This window comes from Condylura cristata, unplaced genomic scaffold, assembly GCF_000260355.1.
Source record: "Condylura cristata isolate star-nosed mole 26May11 unplaced genomic scaffold, ConCri1.0 scaffold00005, whole genome shotgun sequence".
Taxonomy (NCBI): Eukaryota; Metazoa; Chordata; class Mammalia; order Eulipotyphla; family Talpidae; genus Condylura; species Condylura cristata.
The window spans coordinates 35,901,371-35,919,135 of record NW_004567106.1 but is presented as its reverse complement, the minus strand read 5'-3'; the positions used below and the strand labels follow the sequence as shown (position 1 = coordinate 35,919,135).

The window sequence follows — 17,765 nt, the reverse complement described above, 5'->3', positions numbered from 1 at the left end:
ACCCTCAACTTTTCTTTCTAGAACAATCATCCCAACCAGTAGTGCCCACCCCTCAGGGTCTGTCCTCACCTCTGGTTCTTGGATTTCTTTTATCTTCTCTGTAAATGAAATAAAATCCTAAGAAAAGGTTTGATCAGTTCGTTCCTACTACTCAACCTAATTTTTCTTAGTTACTTCAAACATCTTTAAATGAGAAATTTGGGAGAGAAGTAGTACTCCTCAGCAATGTTTTTCATTGTCTGAGTGGAATTTCTGAATTATTTTTCCAGTGTCCAGATAAATCTCTCAAAAACATAAAGGCTACATGGAATTTGTTTCACTAACATTTGATAACTCTATATGAGACCCTGTGGAAAATACAACATCAAAGGCATTGTCCCTCCCATCCAGTAGCTTAGAATCTAGAGCAATTTCAATTTTAAAAAACTATACATATAGGCCCTCCCTGGTGGCACAGTGAGTTAAAGCACTGCACTAAGAAGCTTAAACTACTTCCCCATGAGTTCGATTGCCACCTGCCCCAGAGGTGACCACATGGCATGGCAGACCTCTCCTGACTCGCCTGCTGCTCCCCTCAGCAGTGTTCTTTGTGGATCTGCCTGTTCTGCTCCCCACTCTGTCTCTGGTGAAGCCTCTCACTGCCCCTGAGCCTCTGGCCTGTACCTCAGCTCTGTATGCACAAATAAATAAATCTTTAAAAAAAAAACTGTACATATAAAACAAGGCATGCTAATCATGATAAATATAGCACAAATTCTATGGAAATTCAGCAAATAGAGGAAACTCCTCTCAGCTAGAGTAATGTGGAAGGCTACAAGGAGGAGAAATTTTAACCTCCATTTCCTATGGCTGAGTTTTAAAAGGCATCGTCTCACAATGGCTTCTTAAACCTTCTGGAAAAAGTAACTTTGTTCCCTACTAAAGAAGTTAGAATTTGTCTCTCCCAGGTGGCGCAGCAGGTTAAAGCACAGCACTAAGAAGCTAAACCGACTTCCAAATGAGTTCGAATTCCTCCTGCCCCAGGAGATCCACATGGAGAGGCAGATCTCTCCTGACCTGCCTGCTGCTCCCCTAAGCAGTGTATTTCCTCAGTGGGCCTGTTCTGTTCCCCACTCAGTTTCTGGTGAATCCTCTGACTGCCCCTGCACGTCGGGCCTGTACCCCAGTTCTGTATGCATAAATACATAAATCTTAAAAAACAAAGAAAATGGCAACCTAAAAACAAATGTCATGTCATTTTGTTGTCTACAATTTCAGCAGATGAAAAAACTTATAATCAAATTTATCATCAAACTGTATATGCTGGCACTAACCCTCATTTCCCCCAGAGGCCATGGATATAGACAACTCCTTCAGCAACTTAAGGTTTTATTTTTTGGAAAAGGTGAGCACGGTTTTTTCTGTTCTGGTAAACTATTAACTCATTGAGTCTAACTGAAATTCATTTTCAACACCAAAACCCTGGGCAAGACATGAGAGGAAGTAAACTATGTATTAGCATATGCAGAGTATAGAAATGTTTCCTGTGCAAGTATTCCAGGGGTTGTAGTCAGAACAAACATCTTAGATTCTATTAATAAAACATTGGTGAGCAGGTTGCCTATGGAGAGAGTTACACATGCCTGCTTATAGTTGATACATCACTCGTCATCCCTGAATGGAGAACTTTGACTGCAGAGCTGCAGTTCCCTGGCTGCATGTGAATGAGGCTGCAGCAGGGAGCCTGTTTATCTGGGGAGTGCTCTGCTGGCTGATTTATAAGGAAAGGAACCTGAAAAGAAGTGGTTGGTGCCCTTTCCCACAATCCCATAAACTGTTACACAGAGATAAACAGTTGCGCTGAATTAAGCATGTTTGTCTTTTTTTTTTTTCAAAGTTAAATTTTCATTTCCTCTTCTTTCATTCTTAGGGCTTGTTTTTAAATAATGCTAAATATTTTAAAATTATGCGTGGCCCACAGTCTTAGTCATTATAAATTCCACTTTAAAGAAAAGGTAAATAAGAAAGTATTAAGAAAGCATATTTAAACATTAATGTAATTGAATTTTAATTTGTAATTCTCAAAGACTATATTAAATGTTACTTAAAGAGTAACATAATTCCTGTTTGAGGACCTAAAGGAAAATATTTTAATGACATCATAGTCAATCAGCTTGTTTTTAAGATCTGTATGCCTACTTTTTATATGTATATAATAAATATAGTATGTAATGGATTACTTTTTGAGTCAAGCACTTAATAACAATTACACCATGTTAAAAAAAAAAAAAAAACCCTTACAAACGATGGATATAATTGGTACAAACAGAAATTAGTACTTTCAAATGATTTCTACATATATATATATATTAAAATGTCTAATAGTTTAGGATGTGATTTGATAATAGTGATAATGTTCATTTGTTGGAAACAAATTATTTACAACTGAAGTTTATATCCTGGGTTTCCAATTCTTGACTAGTACAAACATTGTAGGCATTCAATACATGTTTGATGAGTGACTACATTTCTGAAATTTTGAAATAGGATAATACCCATGTTCCTGATTTCGTATTTTCTGGACTTAAACTAAGGATGTAAATGTAGGTCAATATCTCTACATATAAGGGTCACATCTTTCCAGGCCTCAAAGTGACCCAAATCAGCTGCAACTTCTACAACAAAGGCAGCATTTTCTCCTGAATATAAAAAAAAAAGGAATTCCTATAGTTTTACCTATTGGGAGTCCTATTATCAAAGAGAATAACAGGGTAGGAACACTTGGGATAATTTGGCAGGTAATGAAATAAAACATCTTTTTTTAAAATGACATCTTCTAGGTTGCAAATGCAATGCCAGGCCTAGATACCCAATGATAAATAAACAAGGTCCCTACTATCAAGACAAGTAGGTTAATATAAACTATTGCTTTTAATGTAAAATGATTTTTTGTGTGTGCATGGAAGAACTGGAGTGCAGGTCATAGGTGCAGAGAGGGGAGCAGAACAGGCAGATTTACTGAAATACACTGCTAAGGGGATTTTGCTGTGCCATATGTAGTTAGCTTCCTGGCCAGGGATGGAACACAAGCCACTGTGGTGATAGTGCTAAGACCTTACCACTAGGCCACCTGGAGGCCCTGTACAGTGATGCTTCATTTGAAGGCTTCTTTGACTTAGCGTATTTTCCAAAGGGGAATTAAATTTTCCATAAACTATAAGTCATCTTCATTCTTTGAGTAGTCAAACTTTCATCATTTTCAAGAGCTATCTACATTTTTTTCATAGATATATGGTGAAACTGTTGATGACCTTCTTTTAATTAACTATTCTCTTTTACTAGGCACATAAAACAATTATTTTATAAGCAATTTCTGCTTATCATTAGTGATAATGATCATAGTGTCTTTTGCCTTCCATGGCAATTTTGCTTCAAAGGGAATTGCTCATAAAGATCAAAGACAGATGAGAAATTGATATGAAACAAAAAAAAATTCTACAGTAGTATCAACTTTAAAAAAATATTATTATTAGATTTTTCCATGCTCTGTGGCAGATTCCCCAGAGAGGTTTACTGAGTTAACTCTGAGCCATCATTGCCAAGTATCACACCTAAAGAAATAAAACAAAACCAAGCAGACTATTGTGTCTCAAGAAAACAACGCATCACTCGCTCCACATGAAAGGAACAGAACGCATGTGGAAAGCTGGGCTTAAAGGGCACTGCTAACATGAGATCAGAGAAATGTCAAAAACATTGAAACTCACACTGGATAGTTCCTGTCTCTGCTTTTTTGTTGCTGAGTTTCATTTTTTTCTTCATACCTTAAAAATCCTAAATGTGGTGACATTTCATTTATTCCCAAGTAGCTGACAAGGAAACAAGTATGAATTATGATAGCAATAGCAAGCATTTCTTGAACTAGCTATAGCAGGAATATAAAGCAGGAAGTAAATGACTGGACTAGGGAGGGAAGATGGGAAAGAATTTATGATGTTACTTGGGGCTGACTCTTGAGTCTTAAATGATAAGCAGGTTACTTACCAAGTAGATTAATGGAGAAGGAACAACCTGAGTGGAGGCCAGAGGTCAATCAACACCACTGGTGTCCCATGTAGTGAGGATAGCTCAATATGACTGACACCTAAGGTTAGAGACTGAAGGCACCACGAACAGGAAGACTTGAGTGTTAGCCAGGGACAAGACTGTGCAATCCAAGAATATAATTCAAAGAAGTCAGTTCTTTGACTCATAGGCAAGGGGAAACCAATGTAGAATGACAGGAACTGGTCTCTCTCTGAACAGCAAGTAAGATCAGACATTAGTGTATTTCCTTCAATGGGACACAAGTCAGATTGCAAACATACACTAAGTTAGCGGAGAGCCTCAGGAGGTATGGGTTTCAAAAATCCTGAGTAAAGAAATAGCCAGGGAAGCTGTCTCTCTTAAACCCCAACAAAATGTAAGTATGCACATGAGGAGGGAGCAGCCGGGTGCACTCGCCACACACACAGAGGGATGCAAATACACCTGCTGGACAAGGCTCCAGCAGTTCATGCCATCATCCCTCTTGCCTGGTTCTGAAAATATTTATGTTCACTCATCTATGGGTAAAGAGAGTAGGCAAGCATAGCAAGCAGTAAGTAGATCAGAAGAAGTCTCTACAGAGCCATTTTGTTTGAGTGGGGTGGGGGAAACTTGATTGCAGCAGACTTCAAACATGTTTGATGAGAAGTGGGGAAATACTGCAGCCAATTCTTTTGACAAACTCATCTATGAAGAGAGGACTGGGGTGCGGAGACAGGAATGCAAAAAACGATGAGTTATAATTTTTGATGACATGTGGAAAGAGATAAATGGATTCAAAGGGGTGACTTATAAATGTAGGTGGAAAAAGGAAAAAGGCCCCTATCCTAGTTGGTTCCCTGCTAATAGCAAAGGAAATGAAAGTACTTAACCTGGCATTAGAAAAACCAGCACCTGCCCCTCCCTCCATTCTAAGTATACTTTGCAGGTCACTGTACCTCTTTAGTCATCAGTGTCCATTTCTGGGAGACAGGACCACTAAGATCAACAATCCAGTGTGTTGAGGGGGCTGAGCAAGAACACTCATGGGTGAGCTCCTGGCACAGTGGGTAGGGTGTGTGTAGTTAATGGTCATCGCTATCCTATCAAAGGTCTCTGATGCAGTCCAACAATGAATCACTGTTGTTTTAACATTTTGTTCATATAATTTTTATCTCTTTAGGAATTTGGTGACAGACTCTGTTAGTCTGTTCCTCCCTTATTTGGGACAGGCCAAAGACCCAGAGTGGAGATGAGAGAGGCGGACTAACAGGCAACATTGGCTCCATCCACTTATTTCTCCAGGAGGTACAGAAACAGGATTCATGAAGATGTTGACAAGACGCCAAGTTCTTACTTTAGCTTTGTTTTCAAAAGGATTTTTACTCTGTTTAGGGGACCATAACTTTTTGAGGCGAGAGATTAAAATAGAAGGTGACCTTGTTTTAGGGGGCCTATTTCCTATTAATGAAAAAGGCACTGGAACAGAAGAATGTGGGCGAATAAATGAAGACAGAGGCATCCAGCGCCTGGAAGCCATGTTATTTGCTATTGATGAAATCAACAAAGACAATTATTTGCTACCAGGAGTAAAACTGGGTGTTCACATTTTGGATACGTGCTCCAGGGATACTTATGCATTAGAGCAATCACTGGAATTTGTCAGGGCATCTTTGACTAAAGTGGATGAAGCTGAGTATATGTGTCCTGATGGATCCTATGCCATTCAAGAGAATATTCCACTGCTCATTGCAGGGGTCATTGGCGGTTCTTACAGCAGTGTTTCCATACAGGTAAGGTCAACCAGTGCTTTGCTAAAATGCTATATTTCTTTTTATGATTTTATGTCTTGGGGGTTAAAAACTTCATCTGTGGATGATATTAGCAGTGTAAGTGTTCATTTATATGGGTATTTGATCATCTAGGTTTGTAGACAGACCTTTTCTTTATGTCTCTGGTGGTAAAAATTGTTCAGGATTATATCAGGTAGCCACTGGAACAGAAAATAAACTATTCTAAAATTCTGTGAATTAAAATAGCAATTGTTTATTATGTTTTACAAATCTAACGATTAGTTTGAGTGATCAGATCAAAGATGGGTTCACGGGTGGTGGCTATGCCCCAGATTGTCCTTTATCCTCCATGTGGAATCAGGGGCCTCACCCATGCTTATTCTCAGAGTGACAGCAGAGATGTAAGAGAATGCCAACTTAGTTGCACAAGCCCACCCAACTTGTGCTTCATCATGTTCCATCATCAACGTAACTCACAGGGCCAGGGAGTCAAGGCACAGAGAAATATGTCCCACCCACAAGACAAGTGCTGTAAACATATCACAAAGAATGTGCGTACAAGGAGAATAATGAATGCAGAGAAGCCAAATAATTATTATCCCCCCCACCCAATAATATAACATACAACTTAAACTAAATACAAAGCTGATAATTGTCATGTAACTTTTTGTTAAAGGAAAAATGAACATATTGCTTAAACTCTTACATCACTTACAACAAGTAGGATTTTAGAGAAGGAGATGGGAAACAACTAAAAAAATAAATAAAAAACCCATCTAACTGAAACGTCTAATTTCCGAAGCCCCAGAAAAACTGTTTACATGGAAACTTCCATGAGTACTTTGCCCAAGATCTAGAACTGATGCAGGTCTTTAATATGTGCATTTTCAGCCAGCCCATATGATTTCTATATGTCGGATCAGTATTTTTTCTAACAATTTAATGTTACAGTAATAAAAGTTCATAATTCTAAGTCATATACTCTGTCTCCTATCAAATTACTACAATGAAAGTGCTAGCATTGAAGGAAGTCATACTGCACTTATGTAGACTTTATATGACACAAACCACGTACACTGACTCTATTTGCATTGAAATAGACTTATTTCTATATCCCAGATTCATGGCACTTAAAATTCTACATATAATTCTGTGGTGTTGTAAATGAGCTGTTTCAAATTTCTTTCTTTCTTCAGAGCACACACTCATATTATGAGTAATTAGGGTAATTGGTTTTTCATAAACACCCTTTGACTCCTTCAGAGGGATAGAAAATATTGCACATCTCAAAACATATCGTTAATTTTGAAACTATTTCTGTATTTGAATCAGGGGAAATGAAATTTTCTATTTAAGAGAGAGAATTAAAAATATATATGCCATTCTTTACTATAATTTCGCCAGATGAGTGCCCGTCCTTTTATAAATATTTATAGTATAGCCAACATTACCACTAGTAAGGGATAACACACAAACACACACATGCGCACACACACTCATATATATACATGCCTTTCTGACCTTTGTTTCTTAGTGTAGGAAAAAACACTCGATGCCAAGTATATAGTCCAAAATAATTAACAAACTATGCCAGGCAAACAGCTATACTTAATATATTTATTAAGCTATTCTTAATATATCTATACTTTTATTACATGTATACTCCTCAAAAGAGATTTTATTTTTGGAGGGGAAGAAATATGGCCTATTAAAACCTTGTACTTACTCACAACTGAGGAAGACTCTTCTTAATTAAGGAAGGACCGGATTATTGTTTCATTTGTTTGATCCAGATCACTATAAAGTCACAAATGTTAATATGGTCTTTGTCACCATAGTATACATAAACCAAAACCATTAGACTATTCTGAAAAGGGTATAAATTTTGTTATTAAAATAACTTGCGTTTAAATGTCAACTCCAGCATTTACTAGCCTACCTATAAAATAAGAGTAATAACTCAAAAAATTGCTGAAAGGATAAAAATGAAAAAAATGGTGGGAAGTGAAGTACCCAAAAAAACTAACAGATTCAATGTTAACTATTATGCCCCTAAAATTATAGGGAAAGTCAGGGAACAGAAACATCTAAAATCAACGCTGTGACCCTCCCAATTGCCATGTAGCTCCATGGTTTCCCACACAGTTCATCAGGAGCCATTCTATATAATTCACCTCTGTGTGGCCTGGACTAGGATGGGGGTTAGCGAGACCACTAACACAATATACAATGCAGCACTGGCCTCAGGAAACTTAAAGCCCAGTACAGGTACAATGTTACTAGGAAATAAACATAATCACAAGTCAAAATATGTTCATGTGACTCAAGCTAAGAAGACCTTTACAAAGGTTTGAAGATGACTGACAGAATGAAGTTGCACTAGAGAAAAAATAATTGAGCCATGATGTGGATAACATGCTGGATCTGAGGCAACTGATCATGTTGTGGCAAATGTTTGCATGCAAGGGGACAAAAGCCTTTAGATGAATGAGGGGGTGGGCTAGACAGGTAGCCAAAATTCCAAGGTCTCCTGACTCTTCAGGCTCTGACTGGACCAGATCCAAGCCACGGTAAACTGGGAGGAGGAGCAATCTGTCTATACAATGACCTCCAAACAGCCTTTCTAGGAACCCTTCTTCAGAGGGCCTTGTTATGAGCTGGGTATCATAATGAAAAGAGAGCTTAGGTGCTCTTATAGAGCTAATAATTTGTCTTTCTTTGGACTCATTTCTACCTTTTTAAAGTAAGAATTCTAAAAAGAATAAACAACGGTAGTCCAAACAGTACATTTCCAATAGTGAATTTAAGGCATTCCTGTACACTAGTGAGGGATACATCTGGAGAGAAAGGATTTTTTCTGGGTACCTCTGAAATTCACCTTCTGCTGCTCTTAGCCTGATTCAGATTATATACCCTGATACATGATTATACCACAAAAAGATGGTAACTGTTGTGACAATGTGCAGCTGGTAGCCACAGAGACACTGTCAGTCAACACCACCATTCTTTTGTAACCATCTTCAATTTTTTTGAATAGAAAAATAGAAATTTTTTTTGAATAGGACTAGAAAGTGTCTTTTTGGAATTGAGCAGGGAAAAACCAGAAAATGAAGCTGCAGAAAAAATGTTCTCATACAAATCCACCACCACACAATTTCAAAACTTCCTATTATTTAATTGTAGTTCCAAGCCAGAGCACAGTTTTCTGTCACAAAATTGCCCATTGAGAGAGAGAATTTTAAAAATGATATCTGTGAGCGCATCCCCCCTTGTGTGGGTAGGTCAGTTAGACATTACACTCTCCCCCTTTTGAGCCTGGATTGCTTTATTGGCAGAATCGCTTCAAGAAGTGATTTCCCTCAGCTTCCTTTTTCATTATCTTCCCACTCAAGAAGACTGAATTCTCCTCCAAGGAGGCAGTGCTGAGACCCCCTGCTGTGTTAGTTCATACAACAGACAGTGTTTGCAGATAGTGAAAACTGCTTGAAGGGAAGAATTCTTAATGATTTGCTGGGTTAAGCTGTATTACCATTGATGAAGACCTGGATAATTATTTCCCAATGCTCTTATTAAGTAAGACAAACCACTCTGTGGTGGTCCCTTTTGTAAAGCAACAGTATTGATTTCTTAATTTGGTAATCAATGAAAGCTCAAAATACTTCTTTATCAGCAAATGTTACATGGAGTCTGCTTACCCCTACTGGTGAATAAGTTTTTTGAAGCATTTTTTAGAGTATATTCTGCTCTTCTCTATAAGCCTGCAGCCCACCTACCTCAGGGAAAATTATATTTATTCAAGGAGAGAACCAAGTTGGTTACCTTGATCTAGGCAATTGTCCACCTGGTAATTATTTTGAAGCAGTATTTATGTCTATGCTTTCTTCAAGTAATCAATCACTAGAATTCCTAAATTATCAAAAATGCCTCTAGATATTCCAAGAATGTTCCCTCAATCTTCTTAGAGGAAGTATCATTTTTTTTTTTCAGTCTTTCTTGCCTAGCTGGAATACCTAGAACACCTAGAAACACATGAGTATTTCCTGAATGTTCCCATGTCCCTGAATGTTAAACTGACCTCAGTAATAAATGGGGATTGAGTTAAGATGATATCCAAATGATGAGTTGCTAGAAAGGGCAGAAGAGCTAAACAGGCACCTCTCCTGAGAAGACATACAGATGACCAATAGGTCCTTAAAAATTGCTCATCATCATTGATTGTCAGGTAAATGCAGATCAAAACCATGAAAAGATATCTCACACCCATGAGAATAGTCCATATCAACAAGACCAGAGAATAAGCATTTGAGTTGGTGAGGGTGTGAAGAACAAGGACTTTTGAATACTGTTGGTTGGAATGGGACTGGGTCCAGTCCCCTTGAAAAACAAAGTATTGAAAATGGATTTACCATATGAGCTAGCAATTCCACTCCTAGGTATCAACTTGAAAAGCACTATAAGCATTTGTGTTTAAGAGTCACATCTTTGCGTCTTTGTATAAAGAGCTCCTAGAAAAACACCTCCATCATATACACAATAAATGTTTTCTGATTGAGTTGAACGAATTAAGAGGCTGATATCCAGCTACATGTCCAGAAAGCTGAAAATCCCTAAATGAATCATGGATTGGAGATCACAACCAAGGCCTAACTATTCCAGATCAGTTTTATGTTCATAAACGTAAAGTTAGCATTTTTCCAACAAAGAAAGCCCCAGTTTGGCAAAAGATAAGGGTTGTAGCAAGGTGAGCAATTGGAATAGACGTGTCCCCATCCCCCCTCCTCCACTTCCGACATATGTGCTGTAAAAGATGCCTTGATTAGAAAGCAGATCTAGGGTGGAGCTCCATGTGACCTCATGCTGTCTATTCCAGAGAACACTACCCATGAGTCAACACTGCTGGGCACCCAGAGTCATTCTGGACTGAGTTAGAGCCCCAGGCAGGCTCTCCATGTAAAAAACATGCAGATTATTGAGACTTTATGTCCAATGCTGTGTTTCTGGCTAATGTAAAAAAAGGAAGGAAACATTATCTTTCCTTAAGAAATGAGAGTATTACAAATCTATTTTTAATCTATTTTTAATGTCTTTGTCAGTATAAAGGTAAAAAGGATAGTCGCATTTAGTGATTTTAACTTCAAATACAACACTTGCATGGATACATTACAATTATAGGTTTTTAGTATGACTTCCTTGAAAAATTTCAGTGCAGCAATTAAAACTCTCGGTATAGTGACAAGGATTATTTAACTCTTCATTGTCTCTTTGAAGAGTTATCTAAGAGAGATATTAATAGTACCTCTCTTACTGGGTTACTGATAATTAAGTGAGAAAACACAGGGAAGGTAGTAAAAATAGGACTTCAGACATAGTAAGCATTCAGTATTTTAAAATTTAACAGGTAGGTTAGTGATTGGGTTTTGTGGGTTTTTTTTTTTTAACTTTTTTTAATTAAAATTTTAACAACTCCAGTCCAGGAGAAATAGTTGCAAGAGGAATTCTGACAAATATCAAGTTTCTATTACAAGTGCTGGGATCGACTTTAGAAACCAGTGAACTAGCTTACCACGCTGCTATCCTAATCACCCTTCACATCATCAAAGCACCAGAAAAACTCAACTCAAAAGTTATCTCAAATAGAATCTTTGCAATTATTCCCTCCCCAGACATTTTCATTCTAAAGCAATCTCAAAAAACTGATTGCTTTTGAAACCTCCCTCCACTGTTCCTGCTTCCCCTCCCAAGAAAGGGGAATTCTGTCTCAGGTCTTTATCACAGGGCGGGAGTCAACAGCAACAGCAATAGCAATTTAAAAAATGCTGTTGTTAACATTTTTTCACTGTAGACATTTCTCACCAGAGGTAATTATGTAGGATGTGCTACTTTTTTTCTTTACTCTTAATTTATTGCTTAATTAATTCTCCTTCTGTCACATGTTTATTTGGAGAATACATTGTGAAAGACAAGGCCCACCATGAGGACCACTGTCTTCAGTGCAGGGGCATGGCCTCTGGCTGAGCACCAGCTTACACTGTACGGCACGTGTCTCTGGCAGAGGTCAGAGATGAAAAGGAACATGGGCATTCCTGAAATATTAACAAGCATTTGAATATAACAGATTAACAAGTAGGTAATTGGAATAAGGTTCCTGACACAGGTCAATTTAAGATAAGAATTTGTTTAAACAATACAAAGTTCTTTTTTTTTTCCAAATTGCCAGTGAACATGTACCTTCTTTAATGGTTTCTGTCATATCTTTAATGATATGTCCAAGGCTCCATATTTAATAAGGAAAGAAACAACTCTCAGCATTTCATAATAATGAAAGTCTATTGATTTCATGTAGTAAAGGAGTTTTATTGGTCTGTGAAAATGCAGTCAACAACTTAGAGTATTTTTCCAATTAATGGACTTTGGGATTTTAAGAATAATGTCCCCAAACACCTTCAGTTAAACTCTAAACGAATGTTGTTACTCCAAGCAATATATTAGTGAGACTTTGAACACTAAAATTGTGATGTCGCTATTTTTGACATCACCACCTGGTGTATTATGGAAATCCCTTTGTTACTACTGACAGTCTTGATTCTTGCCAGCTATTTGGTGTGACATTCCAGTAGAGGGAACTGCAAAACAGGGAAGGATACAATAGAAACAACACCTCCAAAAATTATAGTCCAAATATAGATCAGATTTTCTTGCCAAATGGTCAGAACAGCAAAGCATCTTGAGACTTTTGCCATCACTTAATTGGGCTGAGTTTTCAGCATGCATTCCAGGGACTCACTGGTTCCTTCCAGGCATCATGCTTCCAATTTGGGCAGCTGCCCTAAGGTTCACAATGAGGCCTCGTAGAATACAAACCAGGCAATTAAGCTCCCAATGGGAAAAACAGAGGAAAGTGAGCACATGATCTACAATTTTTCTGCATTTGTCTTCAAAAACATCTCACAACTTTGCATTGAAATAAAAACAATATATCACTTATCCAAAATTTAAAGCAATGCAACAATTAATACATTTTCCCATCTCTGTGTTCATCCTTCTGCCTAAAAAAGTGATGGCACGTGGGTGATTTGGTGATGGGAAACGCAAGGGGATTGCAACTGAGATGGAAAAATGCACAAAAATATGTAAAAATAAACTGCTATAAAATTTTATTTAATTAAAAAATAAAAAAGAAATATATTAACAGCACAGAATGGAGAGGCAACACTATGGGAGTTACAATTGAGTCTCTATGTTCCCAGGAAAGCAGTGATGGCTTATTTTTTCAAATGTATATAATTCAACTCCATAGGTAACACTTTTCTTAGCAAATAAGTATTTGATGTCTCTTTCCCATCTTTATAACATTTCAACTAAGCATAGAATCTACCTGTAAACCAGTTACTATTGCTCTCTTTAATGTATTAGGAGTCTCAAAACCCAGCAAAAATGATAGCTTTGAAAAGAATCTGGAGAGACAACCCCGGCAGTGGAAAGTTGTTTATATTAGACATTAAATTTGCACACTCTTCTTGCCTTGTGTTGAATAACATGGCTGGCATTGTCACCACAGAAGGCACTAAGCCCATTTTGAAATGAGATTATCAGCCCGAATGGGAAGGGAGACCAGAGGACTGATGGAGGAGCTCACAAGTTGACTCAGAAGTGTCCAATTCATATTCTCTTCCTTAATAACAGGAAAATAATGGTAGACTACGAGACCTCTTTTCCACAGTTCACATTCTCTGAGTCCATGATCAGAGCATCAGTGAAAGGAATCATGACAACTAGAATCCTAAAAGGCAGAATTCCAGGAATTACTAAAAAAATGTCAGAAGTAAAGCTCCTGTTTGGTTTTTAACTCAAAATTGCCAGGGGCTAATAAGGATGGTTTTGATACCTGGAGTAACATCTCTCCATAATTACTGATTATGAAGAAGGTAAAGATTTAGACATTACCAAAGCATAATGATACATGAGCAAAACAGGTGTTGGGCTGCTTGTGTACCTTGTACATAAAGCTTTTGACTCCAGAAAAACATTATTTTAACAGCATTCATCTCATTTTGTTTGTTTAGCTTGCCTTTGGTGTACATGACTCCTACTTCAAGTTACTGTAATATGAGGACTAAAATTTCTTGTCCTAAGCCCTTGGTCTGTTTCCTTGGAACAAAAATAAATAAATAGATAAATACAAAAAGTTTTATTATAAAGGCAATTGGCATAACACCCAGATCCAGTTAGTATAATATTGACTTTCTTTTGTACAGTCTTACTTACTCAAAAATAATCTGGAGAAAGTTGTCTTAATGTTATAATAATAATAATCCCTCCTACAGGCCTAATCCAATTCCTTCTCTCATGTTGGTGAAAAATTAAATATGACTAATGAAAGACCCAAATTGCTTGTCAGTAGTGTTTGAGACTAGATTTATTTTGCCTACTGTTAGCCAACTATTTTTTCTCCTGAGGAAAGCATTTAAAATACATTTTAAGAGTTCTTACTCGTTAAAGGAGTTAGTGAGCAGTATAGAAATCGCCATATACATTGATTAGCGCCATAAAGGAAATACATAAAGGAGTGTAAGAGTCTCAGAGAATGGGCACATTCTCTGAATGTGAGGCATCAAATACACCCTGGAGTGAAATATCAAAATACAGCCTGGAGTGAAGCATCAAAAAGGTTTCTCAGAGTAAGAAGCCATGAATGAGTTAGCTGAGCAAATAAATAGTAAAAGTCGTTGTAAGAAGAATGAATAACATGTGCACAGGCGTATAAGTTTGAAAACATATTAAGCTGAGAAAATTACAGAGTTGAGCTGTTTTGAAGGGGAAAAGAAGGGACAATTGGGTAGACATTCAACAGCAGGTAACAATGATTTGTTGAGCAACAACTGCAGGTAGAGGCCATCCTAAATAACTCCCTCTTACAACTACAAAGTTGGACAACAGACTAAAATACCAACTTTACATCACAGAATCTAACAGAAAACCTATTAGTACCTGGATAAGTCTGGCATCCTAAGCATTTCTTCCTGAGCCAAAAATATGTCAGTGCAATGGATTGACTTAATAGGCTGCACTGAAAACATTATAAATCTTTGTCTGGATACTTTCAAAACACCCATGAAATCAACAGCCCAAGGTGTGTTCACACATTGAAAATACAGCTGTGTAGCATGCTCCCTGTGGAAAGGCCTCTGTGGAACAGCCACTTTGCAGGTCCAAGGAAACTACAGGCTCTACCGAAAGGTCAATGTGTTTCCCACATAAATAAAGCCAAGTCTGATCATGATATTTACAGTTCGAAACTTTTTAAAAAAGATTTATTTTTATTTATGTATACAGAACTGGGGTACAGGCCAGAAGTGCAGGGGTGGTGAGAGGATTCACCAGAGACAGAGTGGGCAGCAGAACAGGCCAACTGATGAAGTACACTGCTGAGGGAGCAGCGGGCAGGTCAGGAGAGGTCTGCTGCGCCATGTGGGTCACCTCCTGGGCAAGGATTGAACTCATGCTGAAGTGGCTTTAGCTTCTTAGTGCTGTGCTTTAACCCACTGTGCTACCAGAGAGGGCCCTACAGTTTGAAACTTTTAAGCTCCCACTTGATTTTTCTCAGTGGATTCTTAGACAAGTGTCGTTATTCTGTGTATGGTCAGTCAGTAAACAAATGTTTATGGAGTCACTTCAAAGTATAAAATGAAGAAGGGGGAAAAGTAGACTTTTGATAACAAAAATGCTTGTTCAGCATCCTCTATTCAAGAACTTTATACCTTCAAAGATAAAAAAGACAAGAATGTCTTGAAATATATCAATGCTACATTCCAGTAGCATTCCAGTAGCAAAGGAGTGACATACGCTGAGACGAAAAGCTTGAACAGTAAGCTGGATTGAATAATGTGGGAAGCTGAGCATAGCATTAAAACGTCTCAGACTATAATCTATTTGCATCTCTTAGGAATTCTTCAGCAAGACTGTAGGTGTCTGTGACTGATTTCCTCAATCTATAAAATGATTAGCAGTAACTACCTCATACACTTGTTAAGTGGATCAAAGGAGATTATATATTTTTAACAGGTGCATCTAAATTGGAATCTAAAGACAGCAAACCACTCAATAATCCTTTAACTTTAGCCACTGTTCGATTTCTGCAACATTCGGTGTTGCACTGGTAACCTCATCTTTTCCTAGTGTTCTTTCTTCATTTGTACAATTTTGACTGAAACTCAGAAACGTACATTTCTCCCTATTGTCTATTCTTGGTTTATATTGCCTGAATTTGCCCATCTTATTCCTTTTTACCACCTGACAGTACTGCCATTACTCCTCAAAAATTACTGATAGTGACCACAATTTAATCTGATTTTCTCCTAGAATTCAGAGCTATAGGTAAATTCCATTACTATGATAATAACCTTTTTCTTTTTTCTTCTCTCTTACTCTGTTACGAGAAACCTTTTTCATAATACTGTGCTTGCATTCTCACTTGGAAATAATGAGGAAACTATATGGACTGGACATCTCGGGCCAACTTCTGCATCCCAGGGTTCTTCCTTGCCACATCTTCTTTTGAAACATAACTTAAAAATCAAATCATTCACACCAACAAAAACACCCAGCTTCACATTTTAAATTTATGTCTTCCTAATTTTCACAGGCTCTTATTGATCTTTGATGTTGTTCATGGGAATGACTAGGGGCCCAAATATCAAACCTCCAGCACTTTCCCTTGTCAATGCTTCTCTTTAGACTGGACTCCCTTAATGCAGCTTAGCTACCCAGTGGGTTATTTAGAAGATTGTCTTTTCTGTCTTCTTACAACTACTCTGTATCATCTGTATTATTGCTTAAGTGTTCCCATCTTTCTGAAGCTGGATGTCATTTTAGAGTCTCTGAGAAGCCTATTTCTATTTTTAAAACATTTATTTCTAAAGCATATATAACTAGGTCCTGTCTTTCCTTCCTCCACTTCTACTAGTAATATAAATGAGTACTTTCCTCTAACATTTCACATTATTTCTCCATCCTGAAATGGCTCTTCTTTCATTATTTAAGATATGCTGTCCAGTGATGGAGTCTCTAGCAGTGCTTCATGCTTTCTCAGAGAAGCCATATAGCCAATAGAGCAAGTCAGGAATTTTAGGTGCCCAGTTTTTAGACAAATGACATGGGAAACATCCAGCCGATAATCTCCTAAATCTCCCCTAACTGTGATAGTGTTTTATGCTAGGAAGACAGGCCCTCCAAATATAGCAACGAAGCGATCCATGGTGTCTACCTCACATATGGCCACCCAAGCTCCCTTGCATCCTTACCTGCGTGTCCTCTGTACTTCAGACTGTCCACGCCCTTGGAGAGAATGGACATGATTAAAGGTGGTAGCTATGGATCTTAAAGTCAAAAGACCTGATGTTAAGCCTGACTTTCGTCCCCACAATCTAATGGTATGATTATGGGACTTTTTTTATGTTTGTCTAAAATGAAGATAATAATATCTATAATAAGAGGTAGTCATGAATATCAAAGAAAAAGATGAGCTATCCAATACATTGTAATTTGTTTTACCACAGAATAAGGATATTTGTAAAATGAATACAACAAACTATAAACTATATTCTTCTCTAGAATAATCAGGTTGGGGTGGTAAAGAAAGGAAAGGAAGGGAGATTTAAAATCTACTGATTTCAGTGGTGCCTACTTTTTACATCATCTTTTCTCTTATAACCTGAGGAAACTCATTTTTTTTAATGCTTGCTTAAAAAAAAAAGTTTTAGGCCCCCCCGGTGGCGCAGGGGGTTAAAGCACAGCACTAAGAAACTTAAGCCACTTCTGCATGAGTTCAATCCCTGCCTGCCCCTGAGGTAACCACAAGGCGTGGCAGACCTCTCCTGACCTGCCCGCTGCTCCCCTCAGCAGTGTACTTCGTCAATCTGCCTGTTCTGC

The 17,765-nt window shown here is 37.7% G+C and overlaps 1 protein-coding gene across 3 annotated transcripts in view; it reads left to right on the top strand.

Annotated features, from left to right (window-relative positions):
- The window catches only part of GRM3 (glutamate receptor, metabotropic 3), a 198,552-nt gene that overhangs the window by 107,632 nt on the left and 73,155 nt on the right, over positions 1–17,765 (top strand). For all 3 annotated transcript variants that reach the window (XM_012721061.1, XM_012721062.1, XM_004676882.2), the window contains one exon: positions 5,228–5,837. In XM_012721061.1, coding sequence (XP_012576515.1) covers positions 5,370–5,837 — 468 coding nt within the window. In that variant the 5' untranslated portion in view covers positions 5,228–5,369. The remainder of the gene's footprint in view (positions 1–5,227; positions 5,838–17,765) is intronic.